The 11,617-nt window shown below is 37.4% G+C and overlaps 2 protein-coding genes across 3 annotated transcripts; one reads left to right on the forward strand and one right to left on the reverse strand.

The window, feature by feature from the left end:
- The first annotated feature begins 1,853 nt into the window (after positions 1–1,853).
- ing1 (inhibitor of growth family, member 1) lies at positions 1,854–5,119 on the forward strand. 2 transcript variants are annotated; one of them, XM_008328252.3, is made up of 4 exons: positions 1,854–2,194; positions 3,436–3,615; positions 3,730–3,878; positions 4,189–5,119. In XM_008328252.3, the coding sequence occupies exons 2-4, from the start codon at positions 3,477–3,479 to the stop codon at positions 4,819–4,821; spliced, it is 921 nt and encodes a 306-aa protein (XP_008326474.1). In that variant the 5' UTR covers positions 1,854–2,194; positions 3,436–3,476; the 3' UTR covers positions 4,822–5,119. The 2 variants fall into 2 exon arrangements, with proteins under 2 accessions (XP_008326474.1, XP_024919755.1); XM_025063987.1 differs by having other exon boundaries at positions 1,878–1,938.
- A 131-nt stretch (positions 5,120–5,250) lies between these two features.
- On the reverse strand, positions 5,251–10,734 carry ube2al (ubiquitin conjugating enzyme E2 A, like). The gene is made up of 6 exons (XM_008328253.3): positions 10,538–10,734; positions 8,618–8,698; positions 8,510–8,535; positions 6,830–6,919; positions 6,634–6,722; positions 5,251–6,006 (listed from the first exon to the last, which is right to left on the reverse strand). The coding sequence occupies exons 1-6, from the start codon at positions 10,579–10,581 to the stop codon at positions 5,878–5,880; spliced, it is 459 nt and encodes a 152-aa protein (XP_008326475.1). The 5' UTR covers positions 10,582–10,734; the 3' UTR covers positions 5,251–5,877.
- Between the last annotated feature and the right edge of the window lie 883 nt (positions 10,735–11,617).

Genomic DNA, 11,617 nt, shown 5'->3' on the forward strand with positions numbered 1-11,617 from the left:
ACCATCGCGAAAATATCCATAAAAATAGAAAGATGCCCAGAAACGCCTTTAAATACATGTTTATGCCCAAAACATGCTGCCAAGTGAATAATTTGTAGTAAAAAATCCAAAAAATATTTTATCTTTTTCTGTTTCTCATACAGCATTTAGAGAACATTTTTAGAATTTTTTTAATAAAACTTTCTTTCAAAATGTGAACTTTTTGTCATTTTTGGTAAAAAATAACTAAAAACAAAAAGATTTGTAAAATTATTTTTTCAAAACATTATCTTTTCCTGCATGTTTCTCAAAAAAATAGGGCATTTAGAGAACATTTTTCAGAATTTTGTTTTTGTAAGATTTTTTGTCAAACGTCAAATTTTTGTGTCATTTTTGGTCAAAAACTGTTATTTAACGATAATATGTTTAACAAAAATCTTTGTGAGATTATTTTTCAAAATTTCATCTTTTCCTGCAAGTTTCTCATAAAATTTGGGCATTTAGAGAACATTGTTAGAATTTTCTTTTTTAATTTTTCTGTCAAAATGTGAACTTTAAGGTGGGTGACCACCCCCAAACTGACAAAATGCAGGACAAATGGCAGGTTTGAGTGGGACAAAGAGGAACAGCCGCAATCATTCAAAGCCAGCTTTTTTTATCAAGTTACATGCACGTATCTCGCCATTTACCCCTACAAATCAAACAAAAACTCTATTGTACCAAAGACAAACCTAAACCTGAAAAGCACACCAGTAGATGGCAGGCCAACAGCCTTTCTCTGCACTATAAACAGCACGTTTATGAGACACATTGGTAGCAGAAAAGCAAACAAATGTTAAAATGTAGGCTATGACAAGACTCGATGGCCATGAACATATATTCTGCATCGTTGTAGAACTCTATACAGCTAGTATGTGCAGAGTGGACGTTGACTCGATATGAATGTTCATAATGCTCTGCATGGTAAACACTGGTAACTTATATGCTATACTTTCTGTTGTGTACTTCTTGTGTGAGACTCACGTGTACCGTGCCGTTTCCCATCAGAGCCAACACCATGCACATCAGACAAGCCGTTTTACACAAATTGCAGAATGCTGGTTCAGAATCTCCATCCACCGGTCTCAGCCAAAAAGGTGGTAGTTCTCTGCTAACTAATCCCTCACTGCGAACTTATCACTCACTGCGAACAAATCACTCTCTGAGAACTAATCTTTCACTACTAACAAATCACTCTCTGCGTGTTTTCGCAGATTCAGGAACGAATTACTCTTTGCGAACTAATCTTTCAATGTGAACTAATCTTTCATTGCAAACGAATCACTCTCTGAACTAATCTTTTGCTTTGCAAACGATGAACTAATCTTTCATTGCAAACGAATCACTCTCTGAACTAATCTTTTGCTGTGAACTAACCCCAGATTCGTTCTCACAGATTCGTTCAAAAATTCGTTGTCACAGATTTGTTTTCGCAGATTCGTTTCAGCAGAGTCAACAGATATGAAATACGTATAACCAGGTTCCCAATCATAATTCAATTAAGGGTGTGTGTGTGAAAACAAAACTCTGTCCCATAGGACCTAAAGGGTGCATGAATGAAAACTCCTACCCAAAAAAAAAACAACCCCAAAACAAACAAAAACAAAACAATGTCCATGTCTATGTAGCTACAGGAAAGTAGCAATCTTTTTAAGTCAAAACGTCCAAGACAAGTCATGAGCCACTGATATTAAAGTCCAAGTCGAGTGCAAAGTCTCTTTACTCTTTGTGAAGTCGAGTCCAAAGTCATCAATTTCCCTTGTTATTTGCTGGAGTCTTTTTGGACAATCTTAGTAACTTACAATTGCTACCACATGAGGGCACTCCTAATGAGCAGCGTGGTTACGCCGTGGTTTTGTGTTGTCTTGTAAATCACACTTGGTCAACGTCAAGCAAGTTGTCAGCGGTAGTCTATTTAAGGTGACGATGTTGCTAGAGTTTGATAAATAATAACACTTAAACAAGTGGATAAGTAAAAAACCATTGGTATTTTGAATTACAACGTATTCCACTGCTGTCGCTGCAACAACCACTTCGCAGTGGAGCTACGGCTGCAATACTTCGTCAGGCACTTTAGCCGACAGCTAACATTAGCTGCTAACACGCAGCTGTCTGCCACACAAGATTGAAAGCTCATGTGAACTCTTGCCGCTGAAAATAAACTAATTCCTCACAGGTAAGCTCTAGTGCGGTGATGTGGCTTTTAATCATACACATTCACTGTGTTCGCATGGTTTTGGTTTTTTGTACTTTATTACCAGACCGCGTAGTAGCGTCATAAACCTGAGCTAACGTGGCTAACTGTTACTGTAGAAGAAAACGAGACAGAAATACAGACGAACTGCATTTTTAAGTATCACATGTCAGCTTAAAGTGATATTTGAGACCGTTGTTTTCGCTGGTTTGTTCAGTAACAGTGGAAACTACATTTCAAATAAACGAGTCTGGTTGTTGAGGTAGAACATAGTTTGTTGACAAACGTTTTTCTCAACACTTTAAATTATTGTCGTATTTTGCATATATCGTTTTTTTCTTTGCATTAAAAAAAAATCGAAGGATGGAGTCACGTTTAGTACGCGGGTTTGAAGGAGAACATCCTTGTTTAGCATTATTTAACGAAGAGAGAAACTCTGTTATAGGGGTCAGAGCATCGTGTTTGACATTTCAAAACGTCGCATACTGCTCAAAAACCCCTGGTCTGGTTATCATAATAGCTGCACACAAGGTCACGCTCGATTAATGTAGGTAAACGACATGGTTTGTGCGCTTGTCGTCCAGCTCCAGTTCGCTTGTTAGATCTCCGATCTTTCGGTCCGAATACTTTTCTCCTGAAGTCCAGCTGGACACTCTAAATTGACAAAATGTGTACGTGGATGGTTATTGTCTATGTGGGCTTGTGATGGACACAGAAACTGCCCAGGGTCTACCCCACCCTCACGCCATGACTACTAGGATTAGCGTCAACACCACGGCAAACAAAAATGATTAAGTGCTGTAAAGTGAATAAATGAATGTAGGTTTTTAAGCCACGACTGCGCTTGTCTTAGAACAAGGTGATCACTTGATGGTTTCTAAGCATGATGTGTGCATGTTCTCCCCGTACGTGTCGATGGGTGTATTTACAGCTCTTGAAAGAGTTGGTGCTCTCATGCGTTATGTGTATTTTGTTTTGCTCACATTTACTTTCCGTTATGTACACTGTTGCCCCCCACCCTCTATACTTACTAACCCAGGGGTGTCAAACATAAGGCCCGTGGGCCAAAACTGACCTGCTAGGGGGTTAAATCCAGCCCACACGTATTTTAAAAGTAAAAAAAAAAATGCACAAACTGAGCTGATCAGAACTGCAAATAAAAAATACAATACAAATACAAAAACAGCATTACAATAAACCAAAAAATGATTTTTACCTGGCAGGTGGCAGATCAGGAGTGTCCTGTTGTCAAGACAGTGTCACAATGTTGAATCCAGCCAATGGTGATCCGGGCCTCGTGGTCGTGAATTATGTTGAGGAGTATTTGGACCTGGTGGAATCCCTGCCTTTTGACCTACAGAGAAGTGTGACCCTCATGAAGGAAATAGATGCAAGATATCAGGGTAAAGAATCTGGACAGTGAAAGACACTGACCCCAGTGGGGTCATTGACCTTAAATGCACATTCACCTTAAATGATGTTAAGGCACATTTTTCCCATGTGTGTTTTGTTGACAGATGTTCTGAAGGAGCTAGATGACGCATATGAACGTTATCGCAGAGAACCTGACATGCTACAGCGGCGCAAGCTTCAGCTGTCTATTCAAAGAGCTCTGATTCGAAGTCAAGAGCTCGGAGATGAAAAGATCCAGATTGCTGGTCAGATGGTAAGACCGGATGGCTTCTCTGGCATTGATTATTGTTAATTAACATTGTTAGTTAAAGGCTCAAGTAAATGTCAACTGTAGCATTATGCTCCTGATGATATTTTTCTATAGGTTTAACCCACAGTTGGCAGAATCATTATCATTTATTAGCTCTGTTTTTCCCTGACCAACATCTTCACTCAAATGTTCAGGTTTATTTTAATGTGTGCCTAATGGACACTATCTCATTTAGATTTTCTCTTAAAATAAATTGCTCCCAGTTAATATTTCCAAATCTTGAATGAGTGAACAAACATACCTTTTTTTACAGGTGGAGTTGGTGGAGAACCGAACACGACAAATCGACTGGCATTCCGAACTTCTCATTTCCTCTCAAGAAGTCCCAGAAAGCCATGTTCCCACCACACCATCCATTACAACCACTTCTGCATCCATTATGTCCACATCAGCAGCCACCGTTGTCACTGGCAAACCTGGCCACCACGACAAGAAGCGAGAGGAGGTCACACCGAACTCAGGTGGCGCAGACAAGGCCGGGGGAAAGCGCTCCAGGCGCCAGAAAAATGGAGAAAATCGGGAAAGTTACAGTGGCATGGATCACGTAGAGGACGTAGGGGTTGGAGCATCGCGGGAGAAGCGTGCAAAAACATCTTCCAAGAAGAAGAAACGGTCAAAGGGGAAGTCAGAGAGAGAAGTGTCACCCCCAGATTTGCCCATCGATCCAGATGAACCCACGTACTGCCTGTGCGAACAGGTGTCGTACGGTGAGATGATCGGCTGCGATAACGACGAATGTCCCATAGAGTGGTTCCATTTCTCCTGCGTCGGTCTTCATCATAAGCCCAAGGGAAAGTGGTACTGCCCAAAGTGTCGAGGGGAGAATGAGAAGACCATGGACAAGGCCTTAGAAAGGGCAAAAAAGGAGCGAGTGTACAACAGGTAGCTCGTTCTGTCTGGTCTGACAAACAATATTGCGTTAATCCTTGGGTTTTTATTGTTGTAACAGTAAAAGGAAACAGAGAGCCCTGTTTCCCTTTACTGATACAACAATGAAAGGACAAGAGTTGTGTACATAAGTTATTTTTGTAACTGCTACATAGGCAGAAAAATACTCTCAAACAATACAACCTGCATGTTTGTAACCAGCTGCATTCCATTCTCCTTTGCATTATTGTTATAATTATTACTATTATTATAGGAAAAGTGACAAAACCACAATAAAACTCTACAGCATCCTTCAACATGGAGTTAATCTGCAGACACCCTTCTTAAATAGAACTGAATTTTTCTAGAAACTGAACTCTTGTTGATGGCAAAAATAACAGTTTGGTTTGTTTTGAATTCTATATATTTAGTAAATACTTACCAACGCTTAAGGATGAAAATGTCTTTTTATTTACAAGTGCTGAAAAAAATGACGTGGGAGACAAGCAGTGCAAAATCTGTACATAAATTTGAGTTGGAGGATTCCTATATACACAAGTACTGGAACGAAACTTAGATACACTCTGACTGTCATGCATATAACAAGAGTTCACAGCACAGCAAATCTTTTTTTTTCTTTTTAAAGGTGGTGTAAATCTCTGATTTTGCTGAAGTACTAAACACTCAGACGGATCATTCTCTCTAGAAAAAGGCAGGGTGGTCACACTGAAGTCAGAGAGGGGGCAGAGTGCTATGACACCCTTGAGACGAGTTATTACAGCATGTTAGAAAACAGATTTCGGGTGATGGCTCACAAGTTCATGTTCATAAAACATCAAAGTGAGATTCAGCACATTTCCCCTGATGGACTGGTCATGGAGAATAGAAAAAAAAATCCTTCCTGGTGAGTAAGAAAAGAAAAATATATATGAAGAGAAATAGAAGGTAAAGTGCATAAAGGCTTAAAAAAAAAAAAGATTGAGGGTTTAGGGCCCCAAAGTAGGAGGTTCTCCACTAAAACTTGCAGCACACACACAGCTTCACGATGTAGAACTCAGCTTTGAGGACCATCAGGTCAACTGTCTCTCCAGCTTTGTTCTACAATGGCAGACACGCGCTTCTCGTACTCCCGCTTGTTCTCCTGGTACAGCTGGGCGGCCTGACTGTTGGCTGGACTGTTGGGGTTTGGTTCATCAAGCAGAGACTGAGGAGGAGAAAGTTCAAGAAGGTAAGAAGGTTTGAGCAGTGAAGAACGAATGTTTATTAACTTCTAATTTAAGACAGATGTGTAGATGTCGGATTAATACAGTAATAACAGTTAATACAGTTAAATTTTTAGATTTGTCCTGACCATGAGGGAAAAAATATTGTCTGGTCACATTAAAAAAAAAATCTCTAATCTTTGTAAGGCAGCCCTATTCATTCACATTGGGTATTATAATTATTTAGAAGCCCTGAATGGTTCAATGGAATGGCAAATTCAAACTACTGGAAGTTGCAAAGATAAGGAAGACTATCAAAAGTTTAGGCAAATCAATAACATCACTTTACCTGGCTAAATAATGTGTTTGACTTGCTTTTAGCTATGTATGAGTTATATTTGTTTTTGGGAATAAATACAGGATAAGTTATTTGTGGCTAACCACTCAAAATGTATTTTGGAAAATTAATTAATAATTATGTTTAAAGAAACCAATTTGGTTATCACCTTTTAATCATTTTAATTTACTTTTTGAGTTATGCCAAGTAGTACCTTTCTAAACTCTTACCAATAAAAAACTTTAAAAAAAACCCTCTAATAATACAGAAATGCGTTGTTGACATCTCATACCTGGATGGATGTTAGAATAGAGGAGACATCGTAGGTGGGACTCCAACGGTTCTGTAGGATGTCCAAACATATACTTCCATCTGCATAAACTGTGGAAAGACAGAAAAATTACCACCACAGACGTCACAAACATTTTAAACATGCACTATATATGTGGAGATAAGGAATCATATAAAATAAAATAAAAAAATCCTACCATTTGGATGAAACATCTTTGACACAAATCGTACTGTGGGGGGTTTGTTGGGATATTCTTCTGTGAACTCTACAGTTAGTTTAAATGTACCTAAGGAAATCAGAATGATAAAATTACTTGTAATAAAAACACAATATCCAGATGTTTGCTCTCATACATACTTTTTTATGCAAATTAGAGGCACTATTCAGACAGGGTGTATTTTGGTGACTATGACTAACTTGAACTCTAAATAAGACTAATACTGTACTATTTGTGTACACAGTAAACTGTATATACACCTGAAACCTTCTAACTTGTATTTGACATTGCAATAGACAGAACAGCCAAAACACATGTCTATTCATGTAACATTGTTAATATTAGCTTAGACTGTCTGTAGCCTGACACACAAAAGGAGTCATGATGCATTTCTTGTTTCCTCAGATTACTGTCTTGGACCCTTCGTTTGGATAGAAAAACACTAAAGATTGGTTGAAGAACTTCTTAAGGATTTATGTCATCTTTATGGGTCAAGAGTTAGGAATAGATAGTTTTCCGATGATGTCACTCTACGGCCCATACTTCCGTAGTCCGCCATCTTGTGCGGCAAAAGAGAGTATAGATAGATATTAAATACATAAAAGCACACCGATAATGGTTAATACCTGTGTTGTGTGGAGTTCTACCAACCAATCTGGGAATGGAGAGCGCAAGATGAAGTTTTTTTACATAAAGCTATCTGTCACCAAGGGAAGCTGCTGGAGGATATTTCAACAGAAAGAAGGATGCCATTGCTTTTATGTATTAACCGTGCTAATTTTAACCCAGATCCTAGCAATAGACATTACAAAGTCTGTTCTGAACACTTTATTTCGGGTAATTACATTATACTTTAATTTAATTCATATGTTCAATGTCAATAAAATTACAATATATCAAAATGTGCTTTGCATTCTTAAATTCTCAAATACACACAATGCAAATGTAAGTCCTCCATGTAAACTGTTATTCTAATGATGTTCACAAAAGACACAGCCATACATGCTACTGTGATTTTTTACAATAACACGCTGTATTATTTGGGTGTTAATAAATACTGTATGATATACATTGTCTGGCTAATTTTCAATGTCCGCCCGCGTCCACTCAGCTTTGTTGACTTTGTATGGGTCTTTTCCATCCGTTATTTTCAACTTGTCCAAATACCTTGCCTTTGTAATTGTGTCCAGTTAATTTCTATACAACAAGTTGGTCTGATCGACCTCCGGCACTTCAATATTCTTGTCTTTTGTTGTCATTATCGATTGTTTACAATTCTTTTTCGTCTTTTGCTGCACAACAAGGCCAGCAGCGCGATGCATCATGGGTGATAACGATTATCGGAAAACCATCCAAAGTTCTAGTTTTTCTATCAGCAAAGAGCAGGCTCTAATGTACAGCTCCATGATTAGTCAAAAAAATGACTTTTCTGGAACTAAATATAAACCTGTGTATTTCCACGTGGTGGGGTACTGGTACTGAACTTCAGTTGGAGCTAGTAATGTATACCTTCCTGATAAGTCACCTAAACTTATATTTTTGTGATGTTAGATAATCAAATATTGCAGTTAATATACTACAGTCAACTAGACACAAAAATACCATTCTAAAATAGCAATTACAGTTGGTAACAGCAATGAATCAAATTAAATTACTCACCATCCTCAAAGGGTGTTCCTTCAGGGCTGTGGAGGGAACATATTATGTACTAATTAATTTCACCTTTAAAACATAAGAAAGTTTCATACATGAGCATCAGTCTCTTACCCAAATATGACTGCATTCCACACCATTATGTTGTTTTCCGATGGGGCACCGCTGACACCAGCAGGAGGATCCTCTTGTAATCTTTTAAACAGACAAACAAAAAAAGTAATTCATATTTTCTGCCAGATATCTGGGTCCAACATATCCCATAAATGAATGGTCTCCAACTTTAGCCATAGCTAAAGGCTAAATTAAACTATGTTGATTAATTTCTCCTCCTAATAGAATAATTCAGACTTTGGCTGGGTGATTATGTCTGTGCAAATGAATTAAGGTGGAATCATGTCATCAGAGGACAATGGTCACACTCGTTCATGGTGTGTGACATTTAAGTCTTAATTTTAAAATTACCCCACACAAAGAGCAACACTGTTAATGATAGGTCAACCTGCCAAAAAAAAAAACAGATAACTGTAGTGCTGGTGGTTTTAATGTAATAGAAACCATGCATATACAGTATGTATGTGTACTGCATATGCAAATATGTACATGTGTGGCAAGCTGACTCTACAAAGGCTTTGTACTGTCCTACTGGATAACCCTACACATTTAGGTCAGAATGAAGAATAGGTTTGGATAAAGTCAATCTGACCAGAAGCAGATCTGTCATCAGACAACAATACTTTTTTTTAAAGGAACATTATTTTATGATCCTCGCACTGCTACTACTATTGATGCCCAAACCAAAAAAAAAAACCCAACATTTTAATGTCCATCCACATGTACACCACAAACCTCACTGCTTACAGTAGGTTAGAATTAAGATTATATTTTTTACACAACATATATAATGTATATACATAGTACATACGATACTGTAGAAGAGACAGACACTCGGAGATTAAGGTAAAACTATTTGAAATTCCAGGTAATGTGCACTCATGAATGCATTCTACCTCAAATACTTCAGACTCAATTCATGAAGGCAGAATCTAAAGCAGGTGAAGTTGAAAACAAGTTGCAACACATGACAGTGACAAGATTCTTGTGAGGTTTTTACTGCAGAGAAAAATATTTCTTAACACAGGTATGCAGTGCTGTTTGTTTCATAAAAACTAAAACAAATAGCTTTAAATATTTGTCCTACTTTAGGTACAAATACATAAATTATCAATCCAATCAAACATTTTAAATATATATTTATTGAAGATACTGAGATTATTTTTTTTAGCTACTCACTAATTATTTCCCCCTCATGTTTACATTGCTCAATAGAACATAAAAAAACACAGTTTCAGACATGCACAGTTCAATCATCAATTGCACACAAACATTGGACAAAACTATAACTTAAACCAAATAAACTATTAACTAAATGTCATTTATTAATTGATTACATCTGTATCTTTCCCTGGCACGCATGTTGTCTAAACAATAGTTTTGACATTTTCTTCAATATAATTAAACATGTCTTGTATATCAATATTGGAATGACAAATACACAAAATTATCTGAAATGTATGACTAGTCGCAGCAAAACCACATTCACTGAAGCTAAATTAGATTAATTTATATCAGATCAGGCCGCAGGTAGTCAAAAATAGCAGCACTTGATTAAAGGTGACGTTAACAGAAACATGGTTTCTTTCTGTTTGCATAAGGCCGTGTGCGAACACTAGGCATTGTTGTTAAGTGCTCCTTTCGTTTAAACATTTCACGTACATTAGTATCGGCTTGTTAGCACTGTTAGCTTCTAGCTTCGAGGCAAGCGAGAGTACTAAAAAGTTAATATTATTTAGCATAGAAACCGATAACAAAAAACGAAGGCTTATTTAACGTTAGAAAGACAAGTTGGAGTTTAAAATAGCAAAACGTATCAATTACTCGTTTTTTAACTAATCTTACCCAAGCTAAGTTAGCAACTTCTGACTAATCATAGTTAGCCAACATTATCAGCGTTATTTCTTTCCATAGACTCACCGTTTGAAATCTCTCATAAGTCTCCTTCTGGCGGGAGTTGACATATTAACTTATAGAAAAACGTTGTGACTAAACTGATACGCTAATATCAGCTTACTTTTATAAGTAATTTGTGTTGTATTTAAAGAGTTATTAGACACCACAACGATAGCTCCACCGTCTCTCAAGATAATCCAGACACTCTGGTTAGCCCAGCTAGGTTTACTGGACGATACCATGTCAGGTGAAAAGCAGGGATGTTTATAGGTCATCGCCACCAAAATACCTTTTGAGGAATTTTTATTATACTTTTTGCGCCAAATATATCATCGTATTTTGAATATTTATTATTGTCATATATATTTAAGGTGATATATATCTGCTGTGTTCCGAAATTTAATTGTATTAATTTTCTTCTTCTTGCCCACTCCCGTTGGAGGCGTCGAAAACCACGGGGCGTGGTCGGTGTGACGTAATGTTTGTGCATCAGCAGTACCATGTTGAAGGTCGCTCCTGGTGACAGGTTACTGTTGGCATCGGGGTACATGCTACTACAGCTGTAGCACAACACATGAGCTAGTGTTGAAGGAACCATGTAGTCCCGCTGGTGAACGGTGACTGAAGAAAAAATAAGAAAAAGTAAAAGAAAAGAAAAGCTAAATTCTAGAAACAAAATTACTTCAAAAAGATCATTAACACCCAGTAAAACTACAATCGTTGGTCCATAGACATTTTGATCGTTGCTTGTTAGAACACATCGTAAACATGCGTTATTTTATGTAAACTAATCCTTAAACTTCACCATGACGTTTTTTTCATGCCTTGTTGTCTCTGCAATGTACTGTCCCCGCTGCTATTTTAACGCCATATCAAAGTAGCAGAAAAATTGAACACTGAAATTAAACACCTTGTATGTTTCAAATTTATACCGACACTAATAAAGCGGATTCTGGTTTCAACTTGACTACATGATAAACGAACCTCAAAAGGTATAAAAAAAATTCCTATAGATGGCCAAAAGCACGTTAACTAACTTGTCTTTACAAAGCAATGGTTAATGTACGTTCAAAAATCTGAAGAGAAAATTTAAGACTTTCGTTC

Source organism: Cynoglossus semilaevis, chromosome 16 (assembly GCF_000523025.1).
Source record: "Cynoglossus semilaevis isolate Cse_v1.0 chromosome 16, Cse_v1.0, whole genome shotgun sequence".
Taxonomy (NCBI): Eukaryota; Metazoa; Chordata; class Actinopteri; order Pleuronectiformes; family Cynoglossidae; genus Cynoglossus; species Cynoglossus semilaevis.